Raw genomic sequence first — 23,922 nt, 5'->3', positions numbered from 1 at the left:
AATTGCATGTGATGGACTACAACAAAACATTAACCCCTAAACCTTTTCTGTGGTGTTAAAAAGTTTAAAAAATGTCTATATGACAGTTAACTCTACATGTCAAAATGGCATTTTTACTTACACCAAGAATAAAATGTGTAATTTTCTAATCCTCCTTCCTTTTGCTGTCAGCCTAGATGTAGATGAATAGAATCCTCATGGTGCCAGGGGCAGCTAGAAATACCTAAGATATCTTCTTATGCCTCAGTTGCTCTTCAGCTGTTTTGCCTGTTGGTGTGTGATGGCTGTTGCCTCATTTCCTCTGTGATGTGGAGGCTCCAGAGGAGAATAGTGGGAAAGGGAAGCCTTTTGAAAGACTCATAATCAGACTTTTTTTCTCTAGGGCAAGAACAGGTACAGCCATTTTAGCTCCAAGAATTCGGGGCTTTGCTTTGTTATGCAAAACTTACCTGATGTTTTGTTTTACTTCTTTTCCATACACCTTCCTAACAATTAATCTTATCCCTGGTATTTGCAGGGTGATGCTGACTTCTGGACTACATTTCTTTCTATTTACACATCACCAGTGTAATTGTTTTGGAAAATGAACAAACCTGATTCCTCCCTAGAGATTGTGAACAAGGTGTTGTGTGGGCAAGAAAGACATTAATTTAATAAGTCAGCTGATAGAGCTGTGCAACTAGAATGGTGTGAATCTGTAATCCTTCCCCTTGCCCTGTGCTGTAGGGCAGAGAAGTTAAAATATTCTTTTCATCAAAATTTCTAAATGCTACAAAAGCAGTGAAGGGTAGTGAAACTAAGGTTTGCAGGGAGGAAATCCACATCTCACTAAACGACTTTCTTCCGGATCTTTGAATTTTCAGTGTTCCAACTTTTCCATTTCTATTCTTTGGTAGGGGATTTTTGTTGAGGTTTAGTTGTGGTTTTTCATATGCTGTAGTGGTGTAAAAAACTGGTGTGCTGTGGCCTGTATTTGAATTACATATCATCATAAGTTTTGATCTGATTTGTTTTAGAGGGAAAGACCTTTTCAAGTAGCTGTCTAGTCAAGAACTTGGAAAGTTAAAACTTCTTTAAAAAAAGGCGCTACACCCTTTAAGCACCAGTGTTGTGTACTACATAGCATCACCATGCTAATGTGATATGTGCCTGTGTCCTAAATGCAGCCTACATACCCAAAATGGGTACCCCTACATCTCCAAAATTTGTTACATTGCCTTTCGCCCTGCTTATGGGTTTCAAAGGAGCAATTTTCTTTGAGAGGTGCATGCTAAATGTGTCACTTAACCCTGCAGGTCAGTCTCCCGTGTTCAGTGGGCGTTCTGGAAAGCAGCTGAAGAGACGGCACAGTAGCCAGCGGGGAATGTTACTGGATGACTGGTCAAGGATAGTCAAGAATTTGAATGTCTCATCCTCTGTGAATCAGGCTTCCCGTCTCATTGATGGTAGTGAGCAGTGCTGGCAGTCTTCTGGTTCGCAAGGAAAGGTAACTTTTTTAAATGATTTATTCTGGTATACTTCATGCTTAAAAGGATCTCCCCAGTACCTTCCCTTCTGCAGACTGAGCAGCCCCAACTCTCTCAGCCTGTCTTTGTAGGAGAGGTGGTCCATCTCTGTGATTGCTTTTGTCACCCTCTTCTGATCCACTCTGTCAGGTCCATGAGGGGTTTTTGTGCTGAGGACCCCAGAGCTGGTTGCAGCACTCCAGGTGGGGTCTCACAGGAGCAGAGAGGGAGAATCCCCTCCCTTGACCTGCTGGTCACAGCTCTTGGGATGCAGCCCAGGATTCAGTTGGCTTTCTGTGAGTGCACACTGGTAACCCGTGTGCAGCTGTTCATCCACAAGAACCTCCAGCTGTCTTTCAGTGGGGCCACTCTCCAGCCTCATCCCCCAGAGTGTTGGTATAAGCAGGACTACCCCATCCCAGATGGAGAATGCCACACTTGCCCTGGTTAAATTTCATACAATTGGTGATACTCAACCCTCTAGTCTATCAAGGCCTCTCTGCCTTGGAGGGAGTCAACAGCTTCTCCTGTTTTAGTGTCATTGACAAAGTTACTTAATGTACATTTGACTCCTGCAGCCAGATAATTTATAAAAGGTGGTGTTCCTCAGTTTATGGTTTATCAGTTTCATTAGCCTACAGCAGTGCTTTGTGACCAGCTTAGGCACCAGGTTGTGCAGCTGAGCATCTCTCCAGTGTGTTTTGATGCTCTGTTGATGGCCATGCTGAGAGTATGCCCAAGTACCTTTACTCCAGGTTTTCTACAGACTGTAACCTAGTAGTTACATTATGTCCCATTACTTAACCTCCAGTGGTACTCTGCTTTCTGTGTTCTCAGTGGTGTTGGTCTTGGCTGAAATAAATTGTTTGCTACAACTGTTTCTCTTGTAATTGGACATAGGACAAGCAAGAAGTTCACAAGGTCATTTCCCTTTGGCCGGTTGCCATATATTGCAGCTGTTGTGTACATTCAGAGATGTTTTCCATTCTTTCTTCAAAAACATCACATATATATTCTTGTTAATCATATGGTGGTCATGACAATACTACCTAAAAATGAAATTCTGTGTTTCCACTAGCACTGGATTCGCTTGGAGATTTTTCCAGATGTTCTTGTTCACAGACTAAAGATGATAGTGGACCCTGCAGACAGCAGCTACATGCCCTCCTTAGTTGTAGTTTCAGGTATGTGTATGTTCTCTAAGAAGTCAAAAATTTTTTTTTGTTTTTTTTTGCACCCAACAGCAGGTATTTATCTGGTTTTTGTTGACATAGTTATCTGTTACACAGATGCCTGTATGTGAAACAAACACCATATCCTAAAATGTTTTTCATTCTGTGTTTTCTTTTCTAGGGGGTAATTCTTTAAATAACCTTATAGAGCTAAAGACAATCAATATAAATCCTACAGACACCACAGTGCCTCTACTCAGTGATTGTACTGAAGTAAGTGAAGTTTGTGTGAGAATTACTCTTGTGTGCAGCAGAAGAATATTGTGCTGCAAGAGATGAATGAAAAGTATTGTTGTGATCATTAAAGCCTGGTATTTTATTTTTCCTCTTAACTTACCAGTATTTCTGGCAAGTTAGTCAGGTTAATTATTCTAAAAAGTTTTACCATAATCACAAAGTAACGCTATAATAGACTTAGATATTTCAGGCAGTTTATGTAAGTTAATATACCTGAGAACCAGTAAAACATTCCAATAACCTTAAGTTTTGGGGATAATTTTGGATAGCAGTTCTGATCTTTTCTAGCAACAAGGAGAAATGCATAATGAATTCTATGAGATTGGCAGTGAAATTTCTCATATGAATGAGGCCATATGCTAATGATAAAGCATGAATTTAGAGCTGAAATGACAAGCATTTAAAGTGACAGATTCATTTTCCTCAAGTGACAAAATCAAGCAAGAGTTCTAATTCTTTCCTATGTTTTATGAAGTTACATAGAACCCAAAAGATGTCAACAGAGTATTTTTCTTCTTAGTACCACAGATATATTGAGATTGCAATCAAGCAGTGCAGAAGCTCTGGCATTGATTGCAAAATACATGGCCTCAGCATACTGGGACGTATACGTGCTGAGGATGAAGATTTGGCTGCAGTCCCTTTCCTGGCTTCTGATAATGAGGAAGAGGATGATGATAAAGCTAACACTGGGAGGTAGGTAACTGCAGTGGTGAAGGCAGGGGGAAATGGTAAGCAACCTTAGTGTCTATATATTCCTATAACTCTGGAGATTATTGGAGGAAGAACATGTTAATCAGGTTGAATGGTAGTAAAGAGAAATCAGTATCTTAGTTTATTGGAGTTGTAAGGGGATCCTTTCTCAATAAATATGTTCTCAGAGATGATCACACATGTTACACTAAGGTGTAACATTTTGTATGACTCATTCCCTTTTGCTGTATACTTGGGGTTGGAAACTGAGCTAAGATCTTGATGTGCTTATATTTTATACTTGGTTTTCTTTTTTTTTTCCCCCAACTGTGGTAGTGCAGTTTGAGTCTTGAAACTGTTCCCAACTGTAAAAATCAGTAAATACAGTAACAAGATGCCTATGCTACAGCATGCTGTTTGCTAAACTGATTGTTTTTTCTTTTCTCAATATGTTCAGTCTTGTTAGGAAGAAGGCAGCTGGTCTTGAATCAGCAGCTACAATAAGAACCAAAGTTTTTGTCTGGGGACTGAATGACAAAGACCAATTGGGAGGGCTAAAAGGTTCCAAGGTAGGTTGTTTTCACATTTAAGTACAAGAGAGAAACAGTGAAAAATAAAATGTACAAGTTACACAACTTAATATTAGATACAAAGATTAGGTTTTGGTAGCTTTTTAGTGTTAAGACATGTAGATGTCTGCTGGGTGGAAAATTAGAGAAAATTTGCATTTTGGTTGGTACTTTGAAATCTGGCTTGATTTTCAGCAGCCACTCAGTCATTAGTTTTAGATGATAACGAACTAATTGTGTAAAAAATGTGTAATGCTCGACATATTCTGTTCCTGTTGAGTTTGCATGGCTAAAATAAAACTTTTGGTGAACTTTATGTATTACTTGGCAATTCTACAATAGGAATTTTAGCACAGTGTGCAGCCATTTACATGTAGTTTTAATACAATACAAGATGAGATAGATCCCAAATGCTTATCAATTTGAAATGTCATTCATTCATCTGAAAATTATGTTCAGAGCATTTCTTCAGTTGATGTTGTGAAAAGTATAGTATATTGTATCCATAGAGTACCTTGAAGTTAACCTTTCCTGAATTCCTCAGTTTTCTCAAGAAAACTTTATTAAAAGTCCTTGTTTGTGTGACCTTTCATTTTTTATCAGGTTTTATATTTATCATAGTTTCTGTGTTAAATTTTTTTAATTGATTTTTGTCCTTTGCCTGGTGTAATATTAATTGGCGTGGGTGAAGCATCTGAAAGTACCTGTTAGATTAACTGGTTTATCACTTAAGAGCTCTTCTTTTTAGAGTGTAAAATGTTGATGTGAATTGTAATGGTTTCTGTTTCCTGCCTGCTCTAGATAAAAGTCCCTTCCTTTTCTGAAACCCTCTCTGCCTTGAATGTTGTGCAAGTAGCTGGAGGATCCAAAAGCCTTTTTGCAGGTAACATACACTTAAAATAAATGTTATTATTTAAGGGCAGAAGCAGATTCTGAATTGTGAAACACTGATGGTGTTTCAAACTTTTTTCTTCATTTTAGTGACTGTAGAGGGTAAAGTGTATGCCTGTGGAGAAGCCACAAATGGAAGGCTGGGTTTAGGAATATCCAGTGGAACTGTCCCTATTCCCCGCCAGATTACAGCTCTCAGCAACTATGTGGTAAAGAAGGTGGCTGTTCACTCAGGTACTGACTACTGCTGTGCTTACAGACATAAATGTAACATATTAAGCCTGAAAACAGTTCCTTCGCAGTTTTCTTGGGTGCTGTGATGCCCTAGCATATCAGATATTTTTTTTAATAAATACAGGTTATTGAATTCTGTCTGTTGTATACTATGTCAGATTGAATCTAATGGTTCTGTTATTAAATTCTGTGAATTTAGACCATACAAGTTTTCTTATATGCTGAGAGGTAACTTTGGTGTTTCCATTTGGTCGAAAGAAGGTGTTTTCATTTTTAATATTTCTAGATGGTGGGTTTGTTTTTCTCATTATTTTTTCTTGCAGCTCTGAAAATAGTAAATTGAGTGATTATTGGTTTGGTGGTTTTTTGTTTTTAAATGTGCCAGGAGACCTACTGTCACGAAAAATTTTTATTTTAAATTAAATCACATAAAAGCTCCAAAGAAAATAAGTAATGTCTGTGGAGCTGAAATGCTCATACAGTTGCTTTGTAGAAGAACAGCAATGTTAAATTGTTGCTTAGACCTGCTGCCTGCTTGAAAGCTCAAAAATGTAAATATATGTTTACAATTTCAGGTGGCCGGCATGCTATGGCATTGACTGTTGATGGAAAGGTGTTTTCGTGGGGTGAAGGAGATGATGGAAAGCTTGGTCACTTCAGTCGAATGTGAGGATACCAAATTTGTCTGTATTTCAGTAGATGATTTGTGTTGAATGCTACAGCACAGCTGACCACCACTATTGACAACAACAGTATTTTTAATACAGTAGGAATAAAAAAATGGTCTGTAAGAAAACTTTTTTTTCCATAGTATATTCCAATTTATATACTGTGGAGCATTTGTAGCAGGCTTCAGCCGTTTAGAAAGGAGGCATTCAATGAATAATATATATATAATAATTGAAAAGGTGGATAAAATCTTGACTGGTATTTTTAAATTTCACTGATGAAATTCCATACTTTTGGACATGCAGATTTTGTTTACTTTTATAAGGTGTGGTTTTCAGAAGTGCCTTGAGGAGTGAAACCATAGCAATTTTACATTCCTGAGATGTAACAACTGTAACAGTTCATAACTTAAGCTGTCATTTTATAGCCCTTTCTTTAGACTTCACAGACTTGTTAACCAGAAATAAAATTCTTTCACTTTTTAGTAATAGTAGTTTAATCTTCCACAGGACAGCTTTAAGAAAAATTTGAATTTTTTAAGATTTTACTTTGTACGTACCCACAGAACAGTATTTTGAAAGAAAAAAACGTGAAAAAAACAAAGCCCATTGGTAAATACTTTGTCATTCTGATATATTTTGAGGATCTGCCCATAATACATACAAAATTAAATCAAATGATTAATATGTTACAGGAAATAAATTTTTATAAGGCTGGGTCAGACTAATGAAAAGGGAAGTCCAGATGAGAGCAGTATTACTGTTTATTGCTCAAATGACTCATGTTTTATGTAATTTTACTGAAACTGAGATTTGGAACTCATGGGCTTTTCATAGTAGAAATATTTTCAGAGGCCATGCATAATTTTGTAGAATCTTATTAGTGGTTCTGGTATGCCAGTATTAGGAAATCTTGAGTTGAACCCTTTTTTAGAATTAAGAGAGCTCTGTAGCCACATGAAGAATAAAAGTTAGCAGTACTCACATAGAAGTCTAACAGCAAATTCTAGTTTGATTTCTCTATTGTGAAGAGCAAAGTTGGGATGGGAGTGTCATCTCCTAATCTTACTGTGTGTCCAGTACTAGTAACTCACTCAGCTTTGGACAGTGACAGGAAATTGGTTTTCACTTTCTATTATGTGCTGTTCAATTGATTGCTTTTGAATTTCTCACCTAAGTTTGGCAGCATATACATAAAATATTCTTTAAATAAAATTTGAAGTACATTAAAACAGCATAAACTTTAGATTTATGCTGCTGCTAAAAAGTATATCTTGGAATCAGTGTTGCATATTACCTTATCTTGAGATTGCTGTTAGTTATTACAGGATGTGTATTGCAGGAGTTGGAGTGTATTGTGTGGCTATTTTTGGTTAACACAATGGGTTTGTCATTCTTTTTCTCCAGGAACTGTGATAAACCCAGGCTGATCGAAGCGTTGAAAACCAAACGCATCCGTGATATTGCCTGTGGCAGCTCCCACAGTGCTGCTATTACCTCCAGTGGGGAACTGTATACCTGGGGTCTTGGAGAGTATGGAAGACTAGGACATGGAGATAATACCACACAGCTGAAGCCTAAGATGGTAAAATCAATGTTTCTTGTTTCTGATGAAATGCAAACGTGTTTAATAAATTACAGCAGCATGGGGCTAAAGTAACAAAAAACACGAAGGAATTGTTTTGGATCTTAATTAGGTTTTGGTGTCCAAACCTCTGGTGAAAGTAAAGCTATTTCAGAAAAATCAAAAAGATCCAGTCTCTTTCTTGGGAAGTGATGTAAAATGGCAACTGCTGCTTTCAGCATTCATGTCCTGCATCTACTTTGATGCATAGCTGGAAGCTGCCGTGTAGTATTGGATTCTGTGCATGGCTGGGTAGTTCTTTGCTCAGGCTGGGCACAGTGACTAAGATGAGTCATAAGACCTTGGATATGTTTGTAAGGTTTTAAAACATAATTTCTTCGAAAACTTCTTTCTTACTCCTTCTGTTTTGTAGGTTAAAGTGCTCCTTGGCCACCGAGTCATTCAGGTTGCATGTGGAAGCAGAGATGCTCAGACTCTTGCTTTGACAGATGAAGGTAGGAGTATCTTGTTCCAGAAGCTTTCTAGCACATGGAAGTACTGTGATCATTGTTTGACCTGCAATTTGATGTTTGTTAGGTTTGGTGTTTTCTTGGGGTGATGGTGATTTTGGAAAACTGGGCCGAGGAGGAAGTGAAGGATGCAACATTCCTCAGAACATCGAAAGGCTGAACGGCCAAGGCGTTTGTCAGATCGAGTGTGGTGCACAGTTCTCGTTGGCACTGACCAAGTCAGGAGTGGTATGGACATGGTATGTTACATTTGCCAGGGAGTGTTTACCAAGCAGTTGCTCTGTGCTGTATTTGATGCTTTTTTCACTCCATTTGTGCCTTACCTGTGTGCTTTATCTTTTACACTGGCAGCTCTTCCGGGCGAGCTGCATCCATTCAAATCACTCTGATGCTGTAGCATGCTTTCCTGTTTGCTCTACTCTGTTAGAATGCCTGGCTCCTATTGAATTAGAGGCAGAAAGGGAAGATCATTTTTTCTCTTGGCCACCATAAGACAGGTAAAGGAATGTTAAGAGTGGAGAGGACAAAAAACTTGAGAGCCATAGCTTGGACTGTGAAGCCTACAGCTAAAGCAGAGGCTTGAAAGAGTAAGGACACAGGAGAGTAAGGAAGTAAGCTGAAATTCAGAGCAGACAGGAAGAACTTCCTTGGGAACACAGGAGCACAACAACAGCTTGTTGCTGCTCAGAAGGCCCCTGAGTTGTCAGTAACTATGCCTTGGAGCAAGAATTGGTATGAGATGATCACTGAGAGCTACTCAGATATGGTTTTATTTTTCTCCTCTTTGCCTGCTTGTTTCTGCTTTGTCTTGAACACAAATCTCACTTTTTGAATTTTTAAACCTTTTTGTGAAATCTGAGACCTTACTGCATGGCAGGTCAACTTTAGGGCATTAATCAGATCAAGGTCTTACCCCATCCTTGTGTAGTAAGACTGTGACCTATTTGATGTATATCAAAACTAAGTAGACTTAAACCAATCATTTTTGTTGTGTTGTCAGCAGTTGCTGAATAACATATAGAGAAATCTTCCAAATTTTCATTTTTATAAGTTGCTACTACTGTTAAAAGGAAGAGACATTTTTAACAGAGGTGCTGTTTTCAGAGTGGCCACTGGAAATAGTGTTTTTTTCTATGCTCTCCGTCTAATTTTTTTTGTAGTGACAAAAGGAGCAAGAGGAAAGATAATTTGACAGTCTTTTTTTTAAAGAACTCATGCCTAAATTCTTGTTTGTTCCTTCCTTGCCCTAGTTTTTCTCAACACTGCTACATCTAGTCAGAAATCTACAGCTATTTCATGACATTACAGGTCTACAAGGAGATTTTTGGGTTCTGTTTCAGGTGGGGATGGCTGAATTGCTTTTAAACTTTTATTCTTCTTGAATTTTTTAATGGTTTGAGGAAAAAAAATCATGACTTCTGGGTTGTGTCTATAGGTAGATAACAGTACTCTATATCATGTTTCTCTCCAGCATGATATAACCTTTCTTCAGAAAAATGGGTGGTAAGCAAAAGAACTGAGTGAGTGGTTACTAAAAACATAGTGGAAGAAATATCAGGGATTTCTTCTTCTTTACTGATATTCTTGGTGGAAGCATTTTAAGGTGTTTACTTTTCTGTATGCTATTTTTTTTTTTTAGTGCCATTTGTGTATAACAATTTTGGATGAATTTAAATTATGGAGACCTCAGAATCTATTGAGGCTTTCAACAGTGGGAAAAAAACCCTCAATTCTCAAAAAACATTTTAGTTTCCTGTGAGCAGTTTAGTTCCATGGGAGCAGACCTAAGTTAAAGGTTCTGTTGTTTTAAGGTTTATCCTCCGTAGTTAAATATGCCCAAGTCTTATCAAACCACGTGGATTTTGGAAGTGTTTATAATTGCAGTAGAGGAAATGAAATGTAATACCTGTTGCTTTGCATATAAGAAGAGTCATAATCATGCTCTTCTGTATTGAGCTGAGAAGCTACAATGTAATAGGACTGCAGTTTTCCTCATTCTTATGCCTATGGAATTCAATTTTGAAGCATTTGCTAGTTGAGGTGTGTGTGTGTGTTTCAGGCAGTGATAAATGAAGTGTATTCAGTTGGGAGCCTGCATTGAAGAGGAGTGTGTAAACAGTCCAGTCATTCTGAGTGCTACATTTACTGTCTGTTGCAGGGGTAAGGGTGATTACTTCAGGCTAGGCCATGGCACAGACGTGCATGTGCGAAAGCCACAGGTCGTGGAAGGACTGAGGGGCAAAAAGATTGTGCACGTGGCTGTGGGAGCACTCCACTGTCTGGCAGTGACTGACACTGGACAGGTATGTTATGTGTCACCCTCCTTTCCCCCATGCAGAAAGGAAGAAACTGTTTAGGAAGGGAACTATAACAGTACTGGTGCTGATTAAATGAAATAAAATTCCTAATTTTATTTCTTTGCTTTTAAAAGTCCAGCATAAATATAAGCACAATTGTATTAGTATTGGAGTTAAAATATTTTGTCATAGTGGCTTTTGTAGTGTTTTCCTTGTATCAGTTTTCTTCTTACTCTGGAAATGCAGCAGCAGTCATAGTATTCTGGACAGATTTTTCAGCTTTATCATAATACTGTTTCAGATATCCAGTGCAATTACTAGGCGATTAATTCTTCTAACTTACTGTGAACACTGTGTCATTTAGGAATCAACTGATCAATTATAATTTGGTGATAATTTATGAATTATCTGATAACGTGCTGCTTTGATTGTTTTTTTTTCTTTTACTGTATGATAATGCCTGCATTATCTAATGGAGGGGGGAAATGTCACAGTAGATTGTCTAAAATGTCCTAGATTACTAGCACAAATCACAAATATTCTTTTTAGGAATTTTTAAGGAAGCACTAAGTTGAGATAAGCAGTGAAGCCAAGTAATACATGGACATTTTTCCTGGCAGGTTTATGCTTGGGGTGACAATGACCATGGGCAACAAGGCAATGGAACTACCACAGTCAATAGAAAACCCACTCTTGTCCAAGGCTTGGAAGGCCAGAAAATCACTCGGGTTGCCTGTGGGTCTTCCCACAGTGTAGCATGGACAACAGTGGATGTAGCTACACCATCTGTTCATGAGCCAGTGCTTTTCCAGACAGCGAGGGACCCTTTAGGTGCTTCTTATCTTGGTTGGTATCTGTTTCCTTACATTGTTTTTCCTTTACTGCCACTGGTGTGTTTGTTTTGTGTGTGGTTTAGTGGGTGATAGAAGAGTGCAAAAGAAAATGGTTTAGAAAAAAATCACAAAACACACCTCTGGTAAAAAAAAAGCCCAGCCAAAACTCTTCATGGAAGTGGAACTTTTAAATTAAAGTGCAACATGCTTTCTCAAACACCCTAAGGAATTTATCTTTATGGAGGTAATGATAGATGAATGTTACACTAGTGTTAATCTTGCACATTACCTCTTGTTGCTAAGGTAAGTGAGTTAAGAATTAGGGAATCAAAACAGCAGTGTTTTTTGTTGAATATAAAAGCATCAAACATCTTGCTAATTAAGCTTTTTCATGACCAAAGCAATTTATACCTAATAAATATTCTTGTTATTTCAGAATGTTTGTGTAAGTAAAACTTGTTTAGGTGCTGATCACTCAAATATTTGTCTGTTACTGCCTTAATCCTCATAAGTGAGTAGCAAGATCAAATACTATTTTATGAAAGCCCTTGTTGGAAAGACACAGTATTAACTTTAATATTGTAACTGTAGGCACTGCAGTTTAAGAATCTCCTGTAGTTATTTTCAGTTATCTCTTCTGGTTTAACAAAAAATTAAATAAACCGTGTCCTTTTATGTATTATACCATTAAAACTGCTTACCTTCTCTTTCCCCCTGCCTCTTTTTAGGTGTTCCTTCAGATGCAGATTCTTCTGCTGCCAGTAACAAAATCAGTGGGGCCAACAGTTCCAAGCCGAATCGCCCTTCCCTTGCTAAGATTCTCCTGTCACTTGATGGGAACGTTGCCAAACAGCAGGCATTGTCTCACATACTGATAGCATTACAGATCATGTATGCCAGGTAGGCATGGGAACATTCTTTCTGTTGCTGAGCAAAGGATGATGTAGCTTACCATCTATTAGGGACTTTTGAATCAGGTATAAATTGTTTTAATTCCTCAGGATGGGCCTAAGCTTCATCTAAATTTTCTTTTGATGTTGATGTTAACTTTTTTTGATGTTGATGTTAGCTTTTTGTCGTTATGTTTAAAGAAGTTTCTGTTGCCTGGGGAAAAAAAATGTTCATTCAGAAATGCTCAAGTAAATAATGTAGAAACCGTGTAAGAAAATCATGATGGATGATATGGAGGAAGCAGTAGAGGGCAGAGTGGAAATAACAATAAAACTTCGCAGTACTATCATTGTTAGTAGAGAACAGACTATTTGTGCTAAAATTTATAAAGAGAAACTCAAGTTAAACATTTAAGCATCAGGCCCAAGGCAGAATAACAATGAACTACCCTCTAGATTCTACAGCTTGGAAAACTTACCTTATTTTGTTAAGACAAGCTAATAATTTTTTTTAAGTTCAACAAGGAAGTATAATTAGATGTATGTTAATCCATCCTAAATGATTTCAGGGATGCAGTTGTTGGAGCATTGATGCCTGCGAGTATGATTGCACCAGTAGAATGTCCCTCTTCATCACCAGCCCCCCCATCAGATGCCACTTCTGCAGGAAGCCCTGCAAATGGAGATGAGTGTGTGCTTGTGGGAGATATCGAGGAGAGGCTGAGCCCAAACCCGTGGCAGGACAGGAGAGGGGAGGTAAAGTGTCACATTATTATTTTTTTTCATTAGTTTTTAACTGTAAAGCTGACAAATATCTCATTTAGTTTGATAGTAGCAGAGATTAAAAAATAACTTCATATTCTAATCAGGACTAGGTTCTCTGCACATGTCAGATTTGAAAAAAACTAAAATTTTAATGCAAGATCAGTTTTGAACTTTCAGAAAGCATTGTGTCATTTAAATGCAATCGTGATGATTTCTAGCAATATTTTAGAGATACTGAATTCATTTTACAGGAGTGATATTAAAAAAATGTTAAGAATAGCAGAATATTTGACCATTATTTAATGAAATTTAGTTGTAAACTTAGATAACTGATGTAGACATGAAGCCCTGAATGAAACTCTACTACATTTCTAACAGAAGCAGAAAAAAGAAAAGGCTTGCTGCTGAAGAGGTCTTTTGTGTTTATAAACTGTGAACTTGATATGTATTCTCAGGGCTTGCCTTCTGCTTTGTAGACCTTTCTGCAGGCACTGATGTTTTTTTGTATGTTTTTGTAGCAGCTGGCACTGAGGGGAGTGTTTGCTGTTTTATGCACTGTTAGGAAAAAAATAGAAGCTAAAAATACAGGCAGTGAATCTGTTGGTTTTGAACTTATGGCTGTTTTTAAATTGCTGCTGTCTTTGAGCGCTAGACCTTCTAGTAAACACTTAAACTCTTAAAGGTTTTACGGTGTCTTGTTGAAGATTTCATGAGTTATTATTTGTTCTGGCTAGGTTGTTCCTTCAGAAGATGCTGTGACACCGTCTGCTGTAACTCCCTCAGCTGCTGCTGCCTCTTCCCGTCCTTTCATTCCAGTCACAGATGATCCTGGAGCTGCCAGTATTATTGCAGAAACCATGACAAAAACCAAAGAAGTAATGTTGTCAATACTCTTCTCAAAACTTAAGTCCTTACCATGCTTTTATCAAGCAGTTTTTCTCGTTTTTGCGCTTTAAAAGTAACTCTGTAAATGACTGCAATTTTAAAAATCTATGTGTCATAGTTTGAGAAGAAGTAAGTTTTCTGAGATGCTGTAATCACACCAATGAGTGTTCAGATTTGAATATTAGCACCTAGTGTAGTCACTGAAAGCATTAGATACACCTCTGAGAACACAGAAGTTAAAAAGCAGAGCACTCCCAAGAGAAGTTCCCTTAAGTTTCCAGCAGAGAAAAGAGTTCAGATCTCTCCCCAGTCCCAGCTGCTGCCGGCTGAGCCGGGGCCAGGGAAGAAGCCATGCGGCTGTGAGCTAGGGCCTTGAACAGAGATGAGAAGTAGGCCTAGCCTGAAGAGTGGAAGAGTAGAAAAGCACCAAGAGGTATCGGGCAGCCCCTCCAGGAGAGAGAGAGAGAGAGAGAGAGAGAGAACAGCCTGTGCCTGAGACTGCTACCTTAAAACTCAATAGCATTGTGCCGGCAGCACAGCCGAAAGAGAAGAGAAGGGGGGGAGTGCAGCGAGAAAGTGTCCAGCCGCTTGTAAGAGTCTCCGGGCTGAGTTTTTAACCCCTTTTTAAACAATGAAAACTTTACAGAACATTAACCTTTCCTAAAGAAGAGATAGAGTAGAAGATGAAGAGAGAAATGTGCAAGTGTGAAAGTCTGAGCAAGTAAAAGATGTCAGAAAAATAGAGAAGAATCTTAAGTAAGAAGAGATGATGAAGTAGCTTTTGCTAGACTCTTCTTGTATAGCCATGGACAGAACCATGTTCCTTGTGACACAGAGACTGCATCCAGGGGGAAGCAATGGCTCAGAACCAAGAAAGTTCAGTGTTAGTACCCCTCAGCCCCAGAGAATAAAATTTAGAGAAGACAAGTGTCCCAAAAGTGAGACTGCACTCCTTTTAGAACGAGACAAAGCATCCTTAAAAGACAACCCTAGAAGCAGCTCTAGTCCATGTTCAGTAGTAAGAGCACTAGACATGAAAGGAAAAAGTCACGATAGCAGATGTTTTCCAGGCAGTGCCACGAGTGACATAGAAGCACATGAAGTTTCAACAGTGTTTCCAAGAGAAGCCTATAGCACAAGAAAGACTCCTCTCCTCTTAATAAACTGAGAATTGATTGTCTGAAGAGTGGTGCTAGACTGAGAGTTAGTGATTTAAAAGATAGATGTATCAGAAATTTAGTAAGAAGAAATGTTTTTAGAAAGTTTTCATTTTCCCTGTGTGTTTCTTTTTACTTATAGTTGTAGTTTAGTTAATAAAGTTTTCTTTATTTCTAAGTGAGAGCCTGCTTTGCTTATTCCTAATCACATCTCACAGCAGAAACCAGAAAAAGTGTATTTTCATAAAAGCACTAGCATTCTGCCAGCATCAAACCATGACACTATGCAAAGACAGATGGATGTTTGCTGTTTGTTTTGTAGGATGTGGAAAGCCAGAGTAAGGTGTCTGGCCCAGAGCCACAGTACTTGGATGAGTTTACAAGTCTCCTGGTACCAGATGACACACGAGTCATGGTTGACCTGCTGAAGCTTGCGGTGTCCAACCGGGCGGGTGAGAAGGGAAGAGATGTTCTCTCAGCTGTGCTGTCTGGCATGGGCACAGCTTACCCACAGGTCAGCTTTTGCTTCTGTTGCATTTTAACTGTGCCCTTTTTATACTAGCCTGCTGGAATATTTTCTTGAAATGGAAATGCGGTTTGGCATCCTGAGAAACTTGCTAGGCATGAAATTTGAGCTGAGCTTAAATGCATGTGAGCTTTAACTGTTTTAATGGAAATACTATGTGAATATATGCATGTGCTGCTGATGTCAGTAACAGACTAATTTCTCCATTTCTCATGCTGCAATTAGACATTAAGATAAAATGTATTTATGTATTGACCAAGTGTCAGTGGGTATTGGAATGAAGCTAAATTAACTGAGTTCTATTCACTCAATCTGTAGAATGTTAGTTAAAAAACTTCCATGATGGGAGTTATTTTGCATCTGAGTTTATTTTTCAAATTGATGCAGTCATTATTACTAGCTGAAAATGCTGTTAGTATATTGTATTGTTAATGATACAGTAAAGCTTCTGAACTGTTAACATGTACATTTCATGCATTGAAGCTTCTGATTTTTTACAAAGTCTCCATGGATGTGGGCTTTTTTTGACATAGCTGGCAGAATGTAACAAATCATAAATTATTTCTAGAATATGTGTGTACAGTGATGAACTGAAAGCTGTTTAATATTTCTGTTAGCTTTACCTTTCAACTAGTAATTTTCCTAATGAGTAACAATACTTTTTTTTAAGATTTCTAAAACTGTTACTCCCCCTGCCCAGTTTGTGGTGATTAGCTATATATATTTATGTTGGGTTTGAGCTTTCCCTGTCAAATTATGTACACATTGTATGTGCACTTTACATTAATGCTGGCTTTCTTATTATCAATAGTGAGTAACTGAACAGCTTTGGGTTTGTGTGGAGTTTTTGTGTTTTGGAGCCAGAATTTTTATTCGAAACTCTTTTAAGATTAGTACCTTTGGCATTTCCTCCCTAAACAGGGTTTTGCAATATTTCTTACTAGTTAAATATTTATACCTTTCCATGCTGCTGTATGCCCTATAGCTTAGATTTAATAGTTTGCTTTTTCTGGAAGGGAAAACAATTATTTGTGTTGTCATTTACTTACTGAAAACTGAGGTTTTTTGGCCTTTAATTTTAGGAGTTTTTCTAGCTGTAACACTACCAAAAAGAGTATTTTTGAGTTAGTATGATGGTTTTGAATCAGATTTCCAAAACCAAGTTATTTATTTTAAATTTGGGAAGAATGGTAATTTGCTTAGATTTCTTGGGTTAATCAAACATACAGTTTATAAAATGTGTCTTTTTCTTTTCCTAGGTTGCTGATATGTTGTTGGAGCTTTGTGTCACAGAACTAGAAGATGTTGCAACTGATTCACAAAGTGGTCGCCTCTCTTCACAACCAGTTGTGGTAGAGAGCAGCCATCCATATACTGATGATACATCTTCTAGTGGCACAGTTAAAATACCAGGTACAGAATTCTTAGTGTTATGTTGCTAAGATTCAATTATTTTGAAGCCTGCCTGCATTAAGTAGCTCCTTAGCTTAAAAAAAATCTGGTTTGAAATTTAAAGCCATATTATGGCTTTTGCTATAACATGGTCCTGTTGATGTCCATGATCCTGTTGCTATAAAAAAAGTATTTCTTTAAGCTGATTTCTTACATGCTGCTGAAAAATCTCAATTCTGTACAGTGTGTATTCCTGGGTTCACTGGTGTGATTCCAGTTGCATATCATTGCTGTTCTCTGTTTAGTTATGAAGCTGAGAAGGACTGAGTCTTTTTCAGGTTTAGTAATTGAAAACTCATCTCCTAGTCTTGAGCAAGGGAAATACTTCTTTGTTGTAATGCTGTCTTTTCATTTAGTGCTTCCGTCAGTAGTTTACCTAGTATTTACCAAAAGTTATAGACAACAGAGAGCTATCTCCCTTAACTGTAAATAGGCATTTTTTGTCTTTTGCAACTTTAGTTTTGAATGTTCTGGTATGGTCTTTTGTCTTCTACCCCCATTCACACATGATTTAACCTTGCAATGCAGAGAAATTACAAGCAACTAAATCAAAAGAAGTTTTTTTATTAATGGGCACTATGGCTTCCAAACAACTGTTTGATTTCACGTGGGTTTGTGAACTACTTCATTTGTCTGTGCTGTTGATTGCTGTAGAAGAGTGTGAACTCCTTGTTCTGTTCAGGTGCTGAGGGGCTGAGGGTGGAGTTTGACCGGCAGTGTTCCACCGAGCGGCGCCATGATCCCCTCACCATAATGGACGGCGTCAACAGGATCGTGTCCGTCCGATCAGGTAGGGATGGAGAGAGAGGGCTTCCCAAAAGTGTCCTGTGGGATTCACTCCTGAATGCTGAATGAAATGTGCCCCTGCTTCTGACTGACTTCTTGTTAGGGATAGACCAGTCAAAGAAAGGAAACCTGTGGAAATTGATAGTGTCTTTTAAACTAAAAAGTTTTGCAGGATGTAGACACAAAGATTGATCTTATGTCTTTGGATATGGAGAATCTCTGGGAAGTGCATGTTAGGTAGTCCAGTTCTTCCAAAGAGTGGATGGAGTGTAAAATTCAGTGTTCAGCACCCCTGCCACCATGTGTGAATTTCAATATAATCAAAGTGTATTTTAACAAATTGGAAAAGGATATTTATTTTACTAGCTTTCTCCTTTTTCAGGTAGTACTTAAAGAAATTTCATACAGTCAAAACAAATGCTCTTCTGCTGTCAAATGTCCAAAATAATAACATGGTGCTCGCTCTTTCTGTTTCGTGCTCTGGCCTTTGTATGTGACACTACATGAATTCTTCCCATCTTTAATCTTGATATCTCTGATTTAATTAATAGGCACTATTAATTTCTAGTAGATTTTGGAGGAATATTTTCAATCTCATCAAATTGTGTGTTGAACCTGCCCATACACTACATTATGTGCAAGGGTCTCAGTAGCTACTGCCTGTGCAGTTATAATGTAGGCTTTTCATGTTGACCCATTTTTCCTCAAAGGTGTTTCATTATTGAGATATTTCTGGTTGGTTCCTGGTTGGAAGCTGTAAAGCTTTATTTAATGTACGGTTATTATATCTTTTTTGTAATATGAAAGATAATTTGAAAATAGAACAAGGGATTTTAGTAAGCTCTTATAGTTGCCTCCTGCTTGTGGTACTCGGCTGTCTGCTAGCAGTGCTAACTGAACTTTTTAAGACTTGGTTTTGAACTTCTTAAGACTCAATGTAGCATCTTTACATTTATGTTCATGTACTTTACGTAGCTTTATTTAATGCCTTTGTGTGCTGTTTATACTTTTTAACTAGTTGCTATTGATGAGTGGCTATGTATGGCTCAGACAGTGTAGCTGAGTATGTTTGTCTTGCCTCCTGTAACAGGTCGTGAGTGGTCAGATTGGTCTAGTGAACTGCGAATTCCTGGGGATGAGTTGAAGTGGAAGTTCATCAGTGATGGGTCTGTGAATGGATGGGGATGGCGATTCACAGTTTATCCTATCATGCCAGCTGCAGGTAAGGTATCATACACAGCTTTTACAGGAGGCCAAGAGCAGATTTTACTACTATACTTTGTTTCCTTTTTACACTGCATTTACTGCATGGTATTTACATGCCAAAGTTCAATAGTTCATTTACATTTATGCTAACAAAACATTTTCATTCATATTTAGGAAGCATTTTCAACTAAGTCCTGAGAGGTGCATTTGTACGGAGAGAAGAGAGAAAAATATTTTATAGCCACTCTCGTTTGCCTCTTCATAAGTGAAGAGAGGATACCTCTGGGACACAAGTCATCTGAAATGCCCTTATTTTTTAAAATCCATCTGGTTTTAAAATTATGTAAATTAAGTCATGAAAGTGCATCTTTATTCCTGTCTCTTCAAAGGGAAGTAGAATAGATAACTCATGCAGATGAGCCCTCTAGAGTGCTGTGTTTGGTCAACTAAGACCTGCCTATGTTCTGTTCTTATTTCAGTCTGAGGACAAACCTTCCCCATCTTTTTTTTCTGTTATTCCTTTTTGTTTCTTGCAGGCCCTAAAGACCTTCTCTCAGATCGTTGCATTCTTTCATGTCCCTCAATGGATTTGGTTACGTGTTTGTTGGATTTCCGCCTAAATTTTGCTTCCAACAGGAGCATAGTTCCTCGCTTGGCAGCTTCCCTTGCAGCTTGTGCTCAACTGAGTGCCTTAGGTGAGTATAGTCTTAAAATTAGGTCTGGTTTTTTGAAGTTATGGTGATTTGTTTTAAATAATTACGTTCTTTGTGTGCTTATTTGCTCTTAGCTGCTGGCCACAGAATGTGGGCCTTGCAGAGACTGAGGAAGCTGCTCACCACAGAGTTTGGCCAGTCCATTAACATCAACCGGATCCTGGGGGACAACGAGGGAGAAACACGAGCTTTGGTGAGAAGGCAGTGGTGCTCTCCTCTTCACATTTTTCACATTAAGATTAAAGTGATGTACAACATGTTTTGTGTTCATGGCAAAATAGGAAATGAGGAAATTAATAGCCTTCTTGCACAGGTCTGCAAGTGTGTAAAAAGTATTCCAGTTTAGAAAGCAAAAAATGGCTAATTCCAAGACCTAACAGGTGCGCTTTCTGAATTGCCAAAAAAAGGGTAGAGATAATTTTTTTTTTTTTTTAACAAGTGGATGGAAATGGTATTTCACACAGCTAGTTGTAGCTTGGGAAGTTATTTTTGTTTTGTCACAGTCATGTAAATAATGTACTTCCTGTACTACGTGCACTATGACTAACTTTCTAGTTGTGTGGTGTCTCTAGAGTTTCACAGGGAGTGCTTTAGCTGCTTTGGTTAAAGGTCTTCCAGAAGCTTTGCAGCGACAGTTTGACTATGAAGACCCCATTGTGAGAGGTGGCAAACAATTGCTCCACAGCCCTTTCTTTAAGGTAATGCAGGACAATCAGTAAAGAACACATTAAAATAGTTGTGGGATTTTTTTGAGATGTGCTAAGGTCAGTTAGTCCTATATCAGTCATGTTTACTGACAAAATCAGAATCCTGCTTCTAAAAGGAGAATCAAATACACAAAACCAGAATCCTGCTTCTAAAAGGAGAATCAAATACACAAATGAGAAATAAAGAGTACTTAGCTAGGCAGAGAAACTCAGGAAAACATCTTGTAAGCACATTTTTGGTAAGTGATTTTGAGTTTTCCTAATAGGAGTGTTGTATATTTCTATTTAGTTTAGTACTCTGAAGGTTTTTTTACATCCAGTTGGAAAAAATTAAGATATCTTAAAAATGAACAAGTTGAGGAATTCTAGAGAAGAGCAGGAAGAATAAAAGGTGAAAAAGCCTCCTTTGTAGTATAAAAGTGAAACTGAGAGGGTGTACCTATCTTAACAGAAAGAAGATCTTAAAAGTTTATAGAAGGAGGAAGTAATATGTTGTTCACAATATTAATCTGGAACATTGGTTTTAAATTGAATCAAACTGAAAATCAGTTGAAAATTCATTGAATTGTAGAAAGGAGACTTAGTTCAGAAATGGAAGGTAAATGTTAAGCACATGGGATTTGATATGGAAAAGGTAATTAATCTGGGAATGTTTTTCACAGAGAGGTTATGAAAACTTTTCACAGGGAGGTTATGAAAATTTTTGGATTGAAAGAGGAAATTAGATACCTAACCACATGAGATAGTGGGGCTACACTTGATGTTACCCCATCCATGAGGGTAATGAGGATGGCTCTTAGTGACTTTAGGACCATTAAAGTCTTTGAGACTTTACTGGTCCAGCCCCTACTGGCCTATGAGCTGTTCATCTCTGTCAAACGCTTACTGATTTTTATTGCATATTTTTGATACCTCTCTAAAACGTTTTTTTGATTGTCTGTAGGTGCTTGTGGCTCTTGCATGTGATCTGGAGTTGGACACACTCCCTTGCTGTGCAGAGACACACAAATGGGCCTGGTTCAGGAGATACTGCATGGCGTCCAGGGTTGCTGTGGCCCTTGATAAAAGGACACCCTTACCTCGCCTGTTCCTTGATGAGGTACTGCAGGAATACTTCATATGGTTGATGGAACATGTGGAAGTGTCTCATGTAAAAAGATATAATGAGTATGAGTTACTTTATGCCAACTGTGATAGGAGTAATTTTTAACATGAATAATGTTGTTTAATGCAAAATATTTCACAGGTGGCAAAGAAAATCCGAGAATTAATGGCAGATAATGAAAATATGGATGTTCTTCATGAGTGCCATGATGTCTTTAAGAGAGAACAGGATGAGCAGCTTGTCCAGTGGATGAATAGGTAATTTCTTTCAACTGTTACTGCTTTGGTCTTGTGATAAGTTGTTGTACAATGATCAACTGCTGTTTTTGTGACTTTTAAAAAGCTTGTTTAAGATTTTGTTTTGCATTTCCTGCAGACGACCTGATGATTGGACACTTTCAGCTGGAGGCAGTGGAACCATTTATGGTTGGGGTCATAATCACAGAGGACAGCTTGGTGGAATTGAAGGAGCGAAGGTCAAAGTCCCAACTCCATGTGAAGCTCTTGCCACCCTTAGGCCAGTGCAATTAATTGGTGGTGAACAGACTCTCTTTGCAGTGACTGCTGATGGGAAAGTAAGGGTATAACAAATGATTGCATCTTTGACTATCTTGAAATATTTCACCCTCACTCAGAATGGGTTTGGCTAAATGAAAAACAGTGTGCACAGAGTGTGTACAGAATTCATTATTATTGATAGCAGTAACTTTGTTTTTTGTTTTTTTTCAAGAACCAGAACTGCACCAACTCCACCAGTATTTTCCAGCATTACAGTTACTATTGCATTAAATGGTTGAAACAAGAAACATATTTGAGTTCTCAATTCAAATATGTGATCAGATTTTGTCAAACAAAGTTGGGTACAAGCAGCATGCTCATGGAGTTCCCTAAGACAGGAGTGATTATTTCTCTCTAACGGGGGAGAGGTGTAATGTGAGATTGTTCACAGTTGGCTAAATGTAAGTTAGATATTGCAGGATCTAATTTCCTGGTGCTGAAATCCTGGGTGAAAAGGAATCTCAGTGCATGAATTTGAAAAGCTTTTTCTTTTTATACAGATGGTGGCTGTTAAGGACATGATAGAGAATTTTAGCTATAGCTTTGTGTAACAGTTACCTTCATCTAGTGAGGTACTGTAATGATTCCTTGGGGTCAGTATCATCCTAGTTAATAATTCACAGAAGGGTAAAGAGCAGATTAGTGACATTTCTTGATATCATTCTGTTGAAAGAAGTTATTTTCAGAGAGACAAAAAGAGTGAAAACCAGTAAATAAAACTGTATTTATGGAATGGAAAGAAGCAGTTGTTTTTAGGTATGTATATTCTACAGAAGAAAGAAAGAAGACTAGAATAGTGCTGCATGGAAGGAGAGCTACAGGCAATAGATGATTTTGCAATGCTATCAAGCAAAGCTATGGTCTCTAGATAGTTTTACAAAATAAACTTTAGTATTTCACACTAAATCCATTAAGTCAGTGGGAGTTCTTACTGACTTGAATGTAGCCATGTTTTCCCAAATTTTTTTGTGAAATATTAAAAAATATCTCCTTGTTTTCCAAAAGAGAAAATGAGAAGCCTGTAAGAAACTGGTTTTTTTTAAGACTTTCCTTGAACTGCATTCTGACATCTATACATTAAGAATTCTTCTCTAGAATTAATTTCTAGGGAATGTTCTGCATGAGGCAAACAAAACTAAATTTTGTTCTTTACTTTAAAGCTCTATGCCACTGGATATGGAGCAGGTGGAAGGCTTGGAATTGGAGGAACAGAATCAGTTTCTACTCCAACTTTACTGGAATCCATTCAGCACGTGTTCATAAAGAAAGTTGCAGTGAACTCAGGAGGAAAGCACTGTTTGGCGTTGTCTTTTGAAGGAGAAGTTTATTCCTGGGGTGAAGCAGAGGATGGCAAACTTGGTCATGGAAACCGAAGGCAAGTAACACTTGAAAATCTACTTTAAAAAAGTGATTAACTTGAAAATTTGCTTTAAAAAAGTGATTAATGGATACTTACAGTTGCTGTATATTAATGATTTTTTCTAGTCAAAAATAAATCCTTAGGATATTAAACTGGAGGAAAGCAGATACTCAGTGATTTTAGGTGTCCTCATTCTCATTTTAAGAGAGGACTCTCCATACGCTGGTGAATGTGAATGGTCTATCCCAGAAGTTTTGTCCAGACAGATGTTTTCTTTTCAGCCCTTGTGATCGCCCTCGTGTGATTGAGTCTCTGAGAGGCATAGAAGTGGTTGACATTGCTGCTGGGGGAGCGCACAGCGCTTGCATTACAGCTGCAGGAGACCTTTTCACATGGGGAAAGGGACGGTATGGACGCCTTGGCCATGGAGATAGTGAGGACCAACTAAAACCTAAACTGGTAAGAAACCTTTGGAGTACTCAACAGTCTCAGTCCAGTTAATATCTTCTGATTATAGCTTTTTGCATTTCTGAGTACAAAGAATGAAAGGGCAGAACAGT

At 38.0% G+C, this 23,922-nt stretch overlaps 1 protein-coding gene across 1 annotated transcript in view; it reads left to right on the top strand.

Moving 5' to 3' along the window:
• Positions 1-23,922, top strand: part of HERC2 (HECT and RLD domain containing E3 ubiquitin protein ligase 2) — a 104,107-nt gene that overhangs the window by 62,396 nt on the left and 17,789 nt on the right. The window contains 28 exon segments of the mRNA XM_036387038.2: positions 1,296-1,486; positions 2,584-2,689; positions 2,859-2,950; positions 3,495-3,670; positions 4,125-4,236; positions 5,038-5,119; positions 5,218-5,361; positions 5,937-6,027; positions 7,437-7,614; positions 8,027-8,108; positions 8,191-8,362; positions 10,282-10,426; positions 11,041-11,266; positions 11,982-12,153; positions 12,713-12,899; positions 13,643-13,783; positions 15,273-15,464; positions 16,736-16,889; positions 17,611-17,718; positions 18,805-18,936; positions 19,457-19,615; positions 19,708-19,826; positions 20,206-20,331; positions 21,284-21,439; positions 21,587-21,702; positions 21,821-22,019; positions 23,163-23,377; positions 23,644-23,821. Coding sequence (XP_036242931.1) covers positions 1,296-1,486; positions 2,584-2,689; positions 2,859-2,950; positions 3,495-3,670; positions 4,125-4,236; positions 5,038-5,119; positions 5,218-5,361; positions 5,937-6,027; positions 7,437-7,614; positions 8,027-8,108; positions 8,191-8,362; positions 10,282-10,426; positions 11,041-11,266; positions 11,982-12,153; positions 12,713-12,899; positions 13,643-13,783; positions 15,273-15,464; positions 16,736-16,889; positions 17,611-17,718; positions 18,805-18,936; positions 19,457-19,615; positions 19,708-19,826; positions 20,206-20,331; positions 21,284-21,439; positions 21,587-21,702; positions 21,821-22,019; positions 23,163-23,377; positions 23,644-23,821 — 4,151 coding nt within the window.

The sequence above is a fragment of the Molothrus ater genome, chromosome 2 (assembly GCF_012460135.2).
Source record: "Molothrus ater isolate BHLD 08-10-18 breed brown headed cowbird chromosome 2, BPBGC_Mater_1.1, whole genome shotgun sequence".
NCBI lineage: Eukaryota > Metazoa > Chordata > Aves > Passeriformes > Icteridae > Molothrus > Molothrus ater.
Note: the sequence above shows the minus strand (reverse complement) of the source record. Positions and strands in the feature narration are given on the sequence as shown.